The following is a 14,531-nucleotide window of genomic DNA, read 5'->3' on the forward strand; positions in this document are numbered from 1 at the left end:
AGAAGCATATATCTGGTGTTTCTTCCAAAAATACACTTAAAGTGCTTTTGAAACCTAAAATTAATTTCAACAAAAACGTTTTTAACTATTTTAAAAACACTTTCCAAACAAATCATAAAATATGATTCACAATAAGTAAAAGTACTTTTAACCGATGAAGGCCGTAGGTAATTACAAATTAGGTACGAGCGGAGATTATCAAAAATAAAACAATAGGAAATGGAATAGGAGATGAGAGCGAGAAAGTGCTTTTTGAAAAGCACTATTTTAGTAGCAATAACCAGTTGGGTGCGTAGGAAGGAAAGGAAAAGAAACAGAAACGAAGAAGAAAGAAAGAGAGAAGAAGAAAAACGAAAAACAGAAATTGAAAGAAAAAAGAAACGAAATGAACTGAAGGCGGCAAAATATAAGATGATACAAAAGAGAAGAACAAGTGTTGATGCAGTTGCAACCGGCGGTGGTGTTGGCGGTGGAAGAAGCGGAGAAGAAAGCGGAGGAAGAAGAAGAAGTGACAGAGAGGCAAATGCGTTTCTTGAGATGCGAGTCGATTCTGGCAGAAAGGGAACCTTCTCCGTACTCCTCCTTTTCGTCCTTTTGATCCTCATTCTTCCCAGCATTTAATTTCTTCAATCTCTCTCTCTCTCCTCTTTTTTCTCTCTCTACATACATACTTCTGGTTGTTCATCTGCTTTTGCTTTACTCATACGTATTCTGCTCTTCTATGCTGTCGTTGGCTTCCATATCTCTTGGATTTCTCATGGTTTTTCATTCTGCTTGGACTGGGTGGACTTGGAGCTGCTCCGATTGAATCGCCCTGATATGCTGCAATCGATCGCCGGATGCATTCTTGAGGACTCTGGAATCGGTTAGGGTTTCTTTACTGCTTTAAGTTTCTTCGAGTTTGTTGCTGCTGCTTAATTTTTAAGCACTTTCATTGGTGATAGTATTTTGGTTGTAAATACTGTCAGATTTTGTGCATCCTGAGCCGTCTGATTTCCTCCCGTGATATTGTTTTGTGTGATTCTTGGAGGAGGAGAGGAGGAGCATTTGCTTTCTGTTTTCATTCCAAATTTTTGAAAAAAGAGGAAACAAGAAACAAGGAAAACAAAATCATATAAAAGAAAGAAAAAAAATACATCTTTAATTCCAATTCACCCACCATTTTTATTGTGGGGGATTTTATTTATATTTGTTGATTATACTGAAATTTAGAAGAAGTAAAAGAATTTAGATTTGAGGAGGAGGAGGAGGAGGAGGAGGAGGAAGAGCTGCTGCTGCTTCCTTGTTATTTGTTGGGTTGTTGCCATTCTATGGGAATACCTGATCGTTCACTACTAGATCTAATAGACAAAGTTAGGTCCTCGATATCTGGAGGAGCAAGCGATTCACGGTGTTTGTCTAGCGTGTTTGATATATAGTAACGGTTGCAAGATGTGTTGTGATTGCAATACAAACACCACCGGTATTGGTTCTAGATATCACTGTCAGAGCTGTGGCAGATGGATTTGTGGAAAGTGTATTCAGGGCTCTGAGTGGGATAGCATCAAGAGCAATGATGAGGTTGGAGGGAGTACTATTAAGTACTGCAAGTTTTGTTCTTTGGCTGGATTAAGGAAGGAAGGTGGAAGGAATAATAGTGAGAAAGTGCATCCGTCTGCCTCTCCCCAAGAAAACCCTGAACCACCATCACCCTGTTGTAGTGGTGAAACAGTCAAGTGTTCTGTGGATAATGATGAATCTATTCACGGTGATCATTTCTCAAAGATTTTGGAAGCCCATGATTGCAGTTATTCTCCCCATGCTGTGAGGAGTATGACCTCACTTAGTTCTCACCCATCTCCAATATCTGTTCATCACTCTATTAGCAGGTATGCTTTCATTCAGATTGCAGGTTGTGCATCATGATGCATTTTTATATAATATTGTTTAATTGGATTTCTTGCATATAACTAATCTCTTCACCTGCTATACTATTCAAATTTTAAATATATCTTTTTCATTTGATGTCAAAATATCCTTTCATTAATTCTCTGTTTTGTGATGTAGGAGTGACGAAGAGGAGGCAGAGGATTCTGGAAAGAACTTTTGCAGTCCTTTAAGTGAATATTGTGATGACAATTCGGACATAGATTTAAGTAGTGTTAGTTCTAGAAAAGAGTTTTTCAGGTCAAGGTCACTGGGATCCCATCATTTTGATTGCCCGTCTAGAATTTATTATACTTCTAGTAGAGTTGGGCATTCTGTACAGCAGGGGCAGGAGGGAATCCCTGTGTCTCAGAATGATGGTCCCTTTGGTCAACAGAATAAGGCCGTTTTCAAAAGGCCTGAGAGAGGGAGCAGAGATCCAGATATTACTGATGATTGCTCTGATGACCCGTCAGTTATCCGTAGTCAATATGAGAAGTCACAGCGGCCACTGGATTTTGAAAACAATGGTCTCATCTGGTATCCCCCTCCGCCTGATGATGAGAATGATGAGGCAGAGTGTAATATCTTTTCTTATGATGATGAAGATGATGATATTGGAGATTCCGGTGCTGTGTTTTCATCAAGCAGTAGCCTTTCGAGCATGTTTCCTGCAAAGGAGAAACAGAATGAGGGTAACAAGGAACCACTTAGAGCTGTGGTACATGGGCATTTTAGAGCTCTTGTATCACAACTGTTACAAGGTGAGGGTTTCATGGATAAAGGGGATGGAGATGAGGACTGGCTTGACATAGTTACAACAATTGCATGGCAAGCAGCAAATTTTGTTAAACCAGATACAAGCAGAGGAGGCAGTATGGATCCTGGTGATTATGTGAAAGTTAAATGTATTGCATCAGGAAGTCCAAGTGACAGGTATATTTTCCTTGAAATTTTATTTGACGTTTTGCATATCTCTGTGATAGTGACAGGTTTATATCTTTAATTAAAACATTTTGGATTTGTGCAGTACCCTTATAAAAGGAGTAGTTTGTACAAAGAATATAAAGCATAAGCGCATGACCTCACAGTACAAAAATCCTAGATTACTTATTTTAGGGGGAGCACTTGAGTATCAGAAAATTCCGAACAAGTTGGCATCTTTCGACACATTACTGCATCAGGTTTGTTTTTCTCCTTTCCAATTCAACAGGTTTCTCTCTCTCTCTCTCTCTCTCTCTCAGAGAATTGATGACAATTTTTTGTAACATTAAATTCCTTATAACTGATATATTTCTTACTTTTTTTTGGACAGGAAAACGATCATCTTAGGATGATTATCTCAAAGATAGAGGCTCTTCACCCCAATGTTCTGCTGGTAGAAAAAAGTGTATCTTCGTATGCTCAAGACTACCTGCTGGAAAAGGAAATATCGTTAGTATTGAATGTTAAAAGGTCATTACTGGAGCGTATAGCACAATGTACTGGTGCACTTATTACTCCATCAATTGACGATATCCCTAAGACTCGTTTGGGGCATTGTGAGCTGTTCCGGTTAGAAAAAATTTCTGAACAGCATGAGCCAGCCAATCAGTTTAACAAGAAACCAGTGAAAACCCTGATGTTTTTCGAAGGGTGTCCAAGGCGTCTTTGCTGCACAGTAATGTTTTCCATATACAGCATTTTGTTATTTCTTTTACAGTTCGAGTTTCTGCTGTTTGTTTAATTGTGCTCCTTGCAATTTATTCATAATCTACATTCTGATAAAGCATATAAGGTATTTAGTGCCTGGTGGGGTGATCTCTTATCTTGTCAGTTTCTGTTGTAGGTTCTGCTGAAGGGTGCTTGTGTTGAAGAACTAAAGAAGATCAAGCATGTTGTCCAGTATGCAGTGTTTGCAGCTTACCATTTATCCCTTGAAACTTCCTTCCTTGCTGATGAGGGTGCTACTCTGCCCAAGACGACTCTGAGACACCCAGTTACTATACCAGACAGGACAACAGCTGATGCGAATTCAGTAATCCCTAATTCCCTTGCTTTGAGCAATTCCCAGGCTGTACCTTTTACTTCTGTTCAAGATGATAATATTTTGGGTCTGAAGCCGGAAATTGAAGGATTAGAGTCTTTGCCCGGACATCTTTATCATGGACTTGATTTTCCTGTGTCTTATGGTGACTCTGTGGTTGGAACTACATCTTCTGATGCTTATACTGATGATATAGGAAATAATGTGATTTTGGGATCCTCGTATCAATACAAGGATATAAATGGGATCACAGTCCATTCTTCTGAAACAAAAGACCTTTCCCAACCAGAGTTGCAAGAAAGCTTGCCTCATGACTGGAGTCAGCATGAGGATAATGAGTTGATAAACTCTGAAAGGATTGATCACAATCAAGTTTCAAGTGAGTACTTCTCTTCTGCTGACACTCATCAGAGCATATTGGTATCCTTTTCAAGTTATTGTGTACTGAAAGGAACTGTTTGTGAACGCTCCCAACTTCTGCGCATAAAATTCTATGGTTGCTTTGATAAGCCACTGGGCAGATATCTTCGTGATGACCTATTTGATCAGGTGATTCGTTGTTACTTTACTGCATCCCTCCTTAATTTGCTTTGCTGACTATGAAATGGAATTAAAGTTAATAATAAGGTTTGTAATTGACAGACATCTTCCTGTCGGACTTGTAAAGAGACAGCCGAGTCTCATCTTCTATGTTACACCCATCAGCAAGGAAACCTTACCATTAATGTTAGACGCCTTCCTTCACTAAAGCTACCTGGGGAGAGAGATGGTAAAATATGGATGTGGCACCGGTGTCTAAGGTGTGCCCATATTGATGGAGTTCCACCAGCAACACGTAGAGTAGTCATGTCAGATGCTGCCTGGGGGCTTTCTTTTGGAAAGTTCTTGGAACTGAGCTTTTCAAATCATGCAACTGCGAATCGTGTTGCTACTTGTGGCCATTCATTACAACGGGATTGTCTTCGTTACTATGGGTAAGTACTAATAGATTTGGAGTGTTATTACTTTTAGTGTACTAAATGATCTTATTTTGAAAAAATGACTTGTATTACAGGTTTGGAAGCATGGTTGCGTTCTTCCGATATTCCGCGATTGATATTCTTTCTGTCCATTTGCCCCCTTCAGTGCTTGAATTCAATGGCCAAGTCCAACCAGAGTGGATAAGAAAAGAGGCAACAGAGGTGCTTTTAAGAATTTTAATCTAATTCTTGAATAATCTCTTGATGGGTGGTGAATGATGAACAAGTTTTGTAACTGCTGGTTATGAGATTTCAATTCTAATAACCTGGATTGTTTTGCAGCTTATGGGAAAAATGGAAACCATATATGCAGAGATATCTGATGTACTCGACTGCATGGAGGAGAAAAATAGATCTTTTGGATGTGAAATGTCAGGTACAATTGAATTACAGCACCACATCTTGGAGCTGAAAGATCTGCTTAAGAAGGAAAGAAATGACTACATTGTAAGTGCAAAATTGAGTATCGCATGTGACTATGATTGGTATCACATGTTTCCTGGTCCATGGTTCATGTTTACCCTTTGTGGAATCTTTGTTTTCCTAATCTAGTCTACTTGCTTTTTCAATAGGGTTTTCTGCAACCTGCTTTTGTGGAGACTTCTGAACCAGGACAAATGCCTGTTGTAGACGTTCTGGAGCTAAATCGCTTGAGACGTTCTCTTTTAATTGGTTCTCATGTTTGGGATCGCCAGCTATATTCATTGGACTCACTGCTTAAAAGGACTCCTGTTTCCATGGCTACTGATGAGGATGTATCTTTTGCCCACCTGCAAGAGTTGATAAGTGATCCATCTGGTAAGGATGTCAGTCTTGACTATGGCCATGAAGATCATGTGTCTGAGTCTTCAAAATTCCAAGTGCCTCCCGGCAATGATCTACCAACAGATAAAGAACCTAATGTACCACCACTTGAACCTTCTGAAGACGTATCCCACCATTATAGCCGAGACGACGAGATGCATTCAGATAAGGAAATTGTTAATAAGACATCCTGCAAAGGCTTTTCCTCCCTTAAATCTACACTGTCTGAGAGAATAGATTCTGCATGGACTGGGACTGATCAACTTGTGGTGAAAGCTCAACCACTTGGTACATCACATTTGACTGAAGTTCAAGCTCGTGCTGTCAAGCATACTAGTCAAAATGATGATCCCCCTCTTAGGAGGCTAATGTCGCCAGTGAGAGTTCACTCTTTTGATTCTGCCCTAAGATTCCGAGACAGGATTAGGAAGGGATTGCCCCCTTCTTCATTGCATTTGTCGACGCTTAGATCATTCCACGCGTCTGGAGATTACAGGAGTATGGTGAGAGATCCTGTTTCTAGTGTAAGAAGGACTCTTTCCCAGGCATTGCCACGCGAGGCACAAAAGTTGGATTCAATACTCAATTCCACACCCTCATTTGTCTCCTCTGCATCTCAAATAGCTGATGGGGTTCGGTTGCTGCTTTCCCAGACAAGCAGCAATGACATAGTCGTTGGTGTTTATGATAGCGAACCCACTAGCATAATCTCATATGCCCTTAGTTCCAAGGATTATGAGGACTGGGTTGCTGATAATTTGAACGAGCATCAGGCAGGCTGGAGTATTCATGAAAGCTTTAAAGAAGATTCTGCAGCTTCTATCTTTTCACCCTGGCAGTCTTTTGGCTCTATGGACTTGGATTACATCCATTATGGAAATTATGGATCTGAAGATGCTTCAGGTTCCATGGGCAACCTGTTTGCAGATGCCAAAAGATCTCCACATTTGAGGATATCTTTCGGGGACGAGTCCTCAAATGGGGTAGGAAAAGTGAGATTTTCTGTGACTTGTTATTTTGCAAAGCAGTTTGACTCTTTTAGGAAAAAGTGCTGCCCCAGTGAAGTGGATTTTGTACGATCTTTGAGCCGCTGCCAGAGGTGGAGTGCACAAGGGGGAAAGAGCAATGTATATTTTGCTAAATCTCTGGATGATAGATTCATCATAAAACAAGTCACAAAGACGGAATTGGAATCCTTTCAGGAATATGCACCTGAGTATTTTAATTATTTGACAGATTCCCTTAACTCAGGAAGTCCAACTTGTCTTGCCAAGGTTCTTGGTATGTATCAGGTAAGGCTTCTTCTCTGATTCTTTATTTTTATATTTTTTTACTCTGTTTCATTGTTATGTTATGTCTGTGCGGGTCAGTAGTGAGTAGTAGCTTAAATATTCGTGTGATCGTATTATACTGGTGTATTGGCAGGTCACTGTTAAACAGCTGAAAGGTGGGAAGGAAACTAAAATGGATTTGATGGTGATGGAGAACCTTTTCTTCAAAAGAAACATTTCAAGGGTATATGATCTCAAGGGGTCTACTCGATCCCGTTATAATTCTGATACAACAGGGGTAGACAAGGTACTGTTAGATATGAATTTGTTGGAATCATTACGTACACAACCCATATTTCTTGGAAGCAAAGCAAAGAGAAGCCTGGAGAGAGCTGTTTGGAATGATACGTCCTTTTTAGCGGTATGCCTTCACCCCCTTCCCTTTTGCTTGCCTTCAGTTTTAGATGTTAATCTCAAGATAGTTAAAACAAATTTTCTTCATGTTGCATCTATTCGATTCAATTTCTTCAGTGACACTTATTTACAAAGTTTATTCGGCTCTATTATGAACGTTATAGCTATTAATTTCTGCCAATGCCTCTCCAGTCTGTTGATGTAATGGACTACTCGCTGCTCGTCGGGGTGGACGATGAGCGGAAGGAGCTGGTTTTGGGGATCATAGATTTCATGAGACAATATACATGGGACAAGCATTTGGAGACATGGGTAAAGGCATCCGGAATACTTGGAGGCCCGAAGAATGCTGCTCCGACCATTATTTCCCCGAAGCAATACAAGAAACGATTCAGGAAGGCGATGACTGCTTATTTTCTCACCGTGCCTGATCAATGGTCGTCATGAACTGTTCGTACTTCGCATCAAGCTGCATTTTTTCGCGTTCACAGAAGATGTGTTCACTAATAAGTTTTATAGGGGAATTATTATTTCTGATACACAGAGAGGAGGGAAACCCCTCCATCTTCGTCTTCTTCTTCCCCTTTCTTTTGTACATGGGGTAGAGTTAAATTAACCCACATGAGATTTGTTACCTCTGTAATTGTGAAGAGTTGGTAACTCTTCTTATTTTCTGTCATAGTTACCAACAATGTAGGATTAGCCATGTGATGTAACAGACAAATGTAAATTAAATAGGAAAGGGATCCTTTCTTCTAATCCTCCAAATCAGAAAATTTGTGTCGTTGAAAATTGATCCAACGGTTACAAACAGGAGTTCACGTTAAAAGTTATATTAACTTCAGGTGTTGGATCAAATTTTAACGGTACGAATTATCTAATTCGGTGATTATGTGGAAGGGATCCCTTTCCAATTAAATATTTGATCGATGGATTTTCTGTCCACGTGCTTCATCAGCAAAATATCAATTTTTATTTATTAGTCTCTTGAATTATAATGCTCTGAGCACGTGCATCTCTACTTAAAGATTGGTGGATGAAATTCCTTGAGCACATGTGTATTGTGATATTTGGAAAATACTTTTCGTATAAAGAAATTCTTTAATATTTTGATGCCAAATTATTCGGCTTAACAAGTTTGCTCGTTACTGCATGTGGTGGTTCAATATAATAGTGAATATGGTGTTGATTTTCATTCATGCGTTTGAAGCAGCACCTTTCATAATTTTTTGTAATAATTTCCAACTCTCCTCATTTTTTAATAATAATAAATTGAAAAAAAAAAGTTTACTTGGTACCTATTGTGAGAAATATGAGATAAGTTCATAAAGGTTACGAAGATTATGATTTCACAAAACCGTTCGTGAGTGCAGATATAAGTTAAATCAGTTAGTTAGGACTCAAAGAAACAAGAAGATAAAAAGTTTGACTATAATTTATGTATAGTTATACAGTATAAATAACTAACTACACATGCTTAAAGATAATCCTCAATCAATTCCTCAAAAGTGCGGTTGATGGGACTGCGCAGACTGAAGTAGAGTTACCGGCTACAGGCGCTGCTCATCTCTACTGGTTAAGACCTCTCCTTCATTAGCTGGTCGGAAACTCACTCGTTTCTGCAGGATCAAATACAAGAATACTAGTAAAGAATATTTCAACATATTTCTCTTAACTATTCTAAAACAATAATTTAGACATAAACATTTGTGTACAAATTAGATTATCGTCACTAGTACTATGATTTAGTGGTATTCTTCTCCACTAATAAATCTAAGGTCTCAAGTTGTACTCCCATAAATGACTTCGATGTCTAATTATGGCTGACCTATTTTGTAAGACTTAGACCTAGTTTGGGAGTGAGGTGCTTAAAAAAAAAGCACCTATGAACAAAAGCTGTTAGAGTTTTAAGTGTTTGGTAAACTGAAAAAAAAAGGCTTATTTTGGAAGCTACTGTGAGAATAAGCTGAAATCAAAGGAAAAAGCTGAAGCTGCTATTTGCAGCTTTGGAAAACTGGCTTTTTTTCAAAGCACACGGGGCTACAGTGCTCCTTTAATGAAAAGACCCACTATCAGACTGCTTTTTTTTTTTTCCAAAAGCACTTTTACAAAAAAGTTTACCAAACGCTCTGCTGATTTATTTCACAGCCGCTTATTCTCACAGCACAACCACTTATTCTCACAGCAGTTTTTTTTCAAAGCACAGCAATACCAAACCAGCCCTTAGTCCATATCTTCTCGCTCAATATTAAAAAATACATTAAAATTTTAGTATAAGTTCATATATCTCTGTTTATAGCTGTAAACATTTCGATTTGAAACATGTTTAGATGGAAACAGAGCGGTAATTAAGTTGTAAACTATTTGGTCAGTGTGAAAAGCTTGACTATCTACGCATATTTCCAAAATCGCCCAAACCTTGTAAAATAACTAACACCATGACTTGAACAGATTTGGCTACCGTTTTTACCAATCTGTCGGTACGAAAATTGAGTAAGAGGGTCAGCAGATGAGATCCCAAATCATGATAGCTTTGTCAACTGTGGAAATATTTCACTCTGAACATGAAGGGTAGGTGCAAATTAAGGTAAGATTTGGCTTATGCTTGAAATGCATAATGCTACCTAAGTTCTATGGGGAAGGTTGAAGAATTGGGTATAACGAGTTCAACTATATGATATTACTAATTCATGTATTATGATATAGGTGGATAATATGGCTCACGTATAATTGATATAGAGTATAGTATTAAAAATAATTTCACTACTTATAATTAACAAGTGATCAGTTAATAGTATTACGTGACGGTATGACTGTCAAACTGAAAAACTTATTTACGGAAGGGTTGAGCTTTGAGCTCATACCAAGTCTTAAAGGAAGTCGTCCCTTAAATCCAGTACCTAAAATTGACTTAATATTAAAATTACTCAGTTGGGTGTACCAACATTTCTATGCGTTAGGTTCAAGCAACCAACCTAAACCAGAAATGTCAAACACCACCACTCAACATGGCACAAAAACAGGATCTATGTCTCTCAGAAACCCTACCTGAATCCGATCACGCCCCTTGATTCCTTGCGACCCAAGCAATCTTCCTCCATCCTTCCAATGCATTTGCGGGTTCAAACCCAAACCTTGATCATTGCCCTTCACGTTGTTGGTGTTCACCATGCAAAGATCCATAATCTGCTGAGCTGCCTCCCCGTCGTCTCTACTTTGCCGCATCAATTTCTCCACTTCTGCCCTCGGAAGCCTCATCCTCACGCGCACCGCCCCATTCGCCTCCTCCTCGGGCACAATGCTTGCTGTCGATGCCGATGATTTCATAACCGAAAGGTCCGAAACCGACCTCCGAGAGAGCATTAGGCTCTCGAGCCTGTCCTTAGCACTCATGTTTATTCCCGATCGAACCCTTCTCTGAAAACTCTCTTTTTTCACATCAACCTTTGGCAACTCCACGAGAAAATACAACCTGTTTGGCTCAAGCTGTTCGTGGGGTTCCAACGGCTTTGCCCGAACCCCGAAATGCTTCACCTCCGATGATTTTAGCAAAACATGACCTGGGAAATCCCTGACAACCTCACCGGCTTGCACTGGTGTCTTCAACTTGAATGCCTCTCCATTAACTTGCATAACTTTTGCACGTTTTTTGCCTCCCAAGCTGTTTCCCATAGCTATAGCTCACTGACCAATTAATTTTGGATTCTGTTTCTGGTATGATATATATATATATATATATATATTCGGATTCTCTGAACAAGAACGCTTGTTTTTTTATTTTTGGATCGATAACTAATGTTTTGAATTGGCCTTTTATCATATGCCAAAAGCCTAAAGCTCTCACGATGGTGGGAACAAGAAAGAGACGTTGTTTTAAGGGCAGTAGTTGTTGTAAAACGACTAATTTTAGGGTTTTGACTTTTTATTGGTCAATAACTTTAGGATTTTGACTATGGCATAAAGTACGTATAGTTTCACTTTCGATCCTAAATTTCTAATTTTTGTTAGTATATCAATATTTTCACATTAAGAGGAGGGAGAGTTCGCCTAAGTCACACAATGAGCAGCTTAATTTGATATTAAATTCGCCAATCATGAGATTCGAACATAGAATCTTTCATTTTTAAGTGAAAAGGAATATCACCAGACCATAATGTTAAGTTGGTTAATTGTCACCCATGGAGTTTATGCTTTTTAGATATATTTTCAACGACCTTATATTCCAAATTTTAGAAAATAATGTTGGCCAAAAACTGTGATGTGTGGAACAAAGGTGATTGCATAATCATATTTTGTTCTTATTTCCAAAGGTAAACAGTACACGATAATCACGGTGCAAATTAACTTAAATTTTTTTTCTTTGGAGTCCATTGAAATGATCATGTGAAAAGTTGATTACGGAAAATCGTGTTAGGAAAACGTGATTTCATCGCCATCGGACTATAATCCTTGATTAAGCTCGTGATGATTTGTTTTTGTCAAATTAACGAAGTCATTAAAAACTAAAACATTTCTACTAATCATGTGTAGAGATACGAATTCATCAAAATTATAAAAACAACAATCGAAAAAGTCAAAATTAAAGCGAACTTACCACAAACAACTGAAATATCGGTATTATCACCTAAAACTAGCCTAATCCGTAATAAGATCATGCAACCTAGAACAACAAAAACACGAAATTAAACCATACGCCTAAATCATGACTAGCACTAGGAACCAATCCTGGCTCGAATAGAACTCACCACATCTTACAATGAACTTGTAGGGTAGATCAGGAGATCAGTAATCAGTGATTAAGCTCATTTGCGTGATGTGGCCTAGTAGTCTAATACCGTGTCCAAAATGATGGTCCATTCATCAACTTGGAAGCAATTAGTAATCTCCAACAAGTTATCTAAGACGAGGAAATGTTGAAACTCCACTCCACTGACACAGAAAGCTAATCTTCCTGCAGCTTCGTATATATCTGATTGCATGCGGTTTCTTTTCTAATTCAAATTCCACATGCAGAAAGGTTGCTACGTACGTACGTATTTCAACTGCCATTATCCATCCGATTTGGAATTTGGAAATAATCACGCAATTATTTGTAGGAAAGAAAACTGCCTGGAAATGTAGAACATGGGAAAATTAAACTACATTGACAAGTCAAGCTTCAAAGGAGCATGTGCCTTCTTTCTGTTCATAGTTTTAATATAATTGGTCAGAGGCTTCTATTCTATATATCCATGTATTTTTGAAATTTGCAGTTAACTTATCATTACAAACCCCTTATTATTAAAAATAACAACAAAAAAATAATTGTCGGCAGAAGGCAGATATTTTTTTCCTTTTTATTAGAATGGACCAAGCCCAACAATACTTTATGGCCGAGAATGTTGAACGGTCAAGCATCAACGCATGCAAAAATTGAGTGTGGTGGAGATGAGAATGCTTCGTTTTTTTGCTGTGTGGGTCATGAGAAAGAACATGATTAAGAACGAGGTAAAGTAAGAGTAGCCACAATTAAAGATAAGACGAGTGAAAATTGGTTAAGGTGGTTTGAGCATGTAAAATGAAGACCTACCTATACTCTGGTTAGAAAGTGTAATTATGAGACATAGGCTAAAGGGAAAAATGGTACATAAAGACCAAGGAAAACTTGGATTTAGACTTCAAGAAAAGACATGAAGTATTTGTTGTATTCGAATGAAACATAAAGCTTAGGTAGGACTGAACACCTTCACTACTTTGTACATGTTTAATATACATATTAATTCAAAAAAAAAAGTTATTAGCTCTCGCATCAGTCTAAAATAGTCATCCGTTGCTATTCCCTTTCTTAATTTTCGATTGAAGAAAAACTTAAGAGAAGGACAGGCTAATAATGGTCAAGTGTTAAGAACAATTTTCTTTTAAAAGTTATGAATTTAGACCGACCGAAACAAAAAGACCAAAAAGGAAAAGTAGAGAGTAGAAAAGTCACGTAACTGTTGGATTTTCGTTTTTATAATGTAGGGATTGGTATTGTTTTTTGGGCACAAAGTGGACTAGTTTGGTCACATTGATTCATGTTCATGCTTTATAGTTCAGACCGGATTAATCGAACAAAAGGTGCTAAAATACAATTTTAGTAAGAAAAAAAGAGAGGAAGTTTTAACGAAACTCTTTCGGTACTGTTCACTTCTAACGAAAAACCACATTTCTATATTTCTTTGGTACTATTCATTACACATTTATTTGTTTTTTTTCATTAAAACTAAAGTTTTTTGAACTTTTTATTAGTTTTCCTAAAAAAAAAAAGAAAAATGAATGAAAATGGTTTGAAAACCTTGAGTTTTAAGGATAAGAACAAAATAAAGGGTAAAGTGAATAATATCATGATTGATTTTTTAGTGTAAAAATGTAATTTTTTGTTAAAATAAACAGTACACAAACTTTTCGCTAAAATTCTATTAAAAAAAAAAGGGGGTTGTGGACCATCTAATAAACGTGCTTTATGACTTCCAAGAACTACTGCTCTAACCAACCATCCGTCCACAACAAGGCAACGAAGAAAACAAGGGATTCGGCTTAATATAAAATGTGTGTTCGTTAATTTGTTGTTTTGTGGAGGTTAATATGTTGTCTTCCGAGAAGTTAAGGCAAAGAGAATTTTTGATATGTCAATTTTTAAGTGGAATGTTATGCAATTAAATTTAAAGGTAAAACAACTCCAATTAATATGTTAATCTTACATAAATTGACATCATAATTTTTTGGGTAAATCGCTAAAATGATCTCTGATATTTGCATAACTCATCAGTTTGGTCCCTGAGATTCCAAATCGATAAAAGTGGTCCCTGAGATTGTCCACCATCCATCATTTTGGTCATTCCGTTAAAAACTCCGTTAAGTGTCCCGGAGCTTTTGACCGAAAGTTTGGGCAATTTTCAAAACTTCGTAACTCAATCGTTTCTTAACAAAATTTGACCCATAATATATCAAAATGAAGATAGAAAAGTGTAGAATAAGATTGTACCATTTCAAAGTCCAATGGTGCCGGAGATGGCCGGAAAATAGCCTCAAAGTTGACTGGTCCGAGTGAAAACTTGAAAACTCGCCAGAAAC

General features: G+C 37.8%; 2 protein-coding genes across 2 annotated transcripts; one reads left to right on the plus strand and one right to left on the minus strand.

Moving 5' to 3' along the window:
* Positions 1-1,078: 1,078 nt before the first annotated feature.
* LOC103402606 (putative 1-phosphatidylinositol-3-phosphate 5-kinase FAB1C) lies at positions 1,079-8,402 on the plus strand. The gene is given in 12 exon segments (XM_029096167.2): positions 1,079-1,414; positions 1,416-1,868; positions 2,047-2,841; positions 2,936-3,089; positions 3,221-3,565; positions 3,734-4,480; positions 4,574-4,905; positions 4,986-5,112; positions 5,233-5,397; positions 5,523-7,046; positions 7,180-7,446; positions 7,632-8,402. Coding segments are annotated over 12 exon segments (5,268 nt in total). The 5' UTR covers positions 1,079-1,310; the 3' UTR covers positions 7,887-8,402.
* A 454-nt stretch (positions 8,403-8,856) lies between these two features.
* Positions 8,857-11,252, minus strand: LOC103402604 (uncharacterized protein At1g66480). The gene is made up of 2 exons (XM_008341344.4): positions 10,488-11,252; positions 8,857-9,058 (listed from the first exon to the last, which is right to left on the minus strand). Exons 1-2 carry the CDS (start codon positions 11,109-11,111, stop codon positions 8,990-8,992), a joined length of 693 nt encoding a protein of 230 aa, XP_008339566.1. The 5' UTR covers positions 11,112-11,252; the 3' UTR covers positions 8,857-8,989.
* Between the last annotated feature and the right edge of the window lie 3,279 nt (positions 11,253-14,531).

Source organism: Malus domestica, chromosome 16, assembly GCF_042453785.1.
Source record: "Malus domestica chromosome 16, GDT2T_hap1".
In the NCBI taxonomy this organism is placed as follows: Eukaryota; Viridiplantae; Streptophyta; class Magnoliopsida; order Rosales; family Rosaceae; genus Malus; species Malus domestica.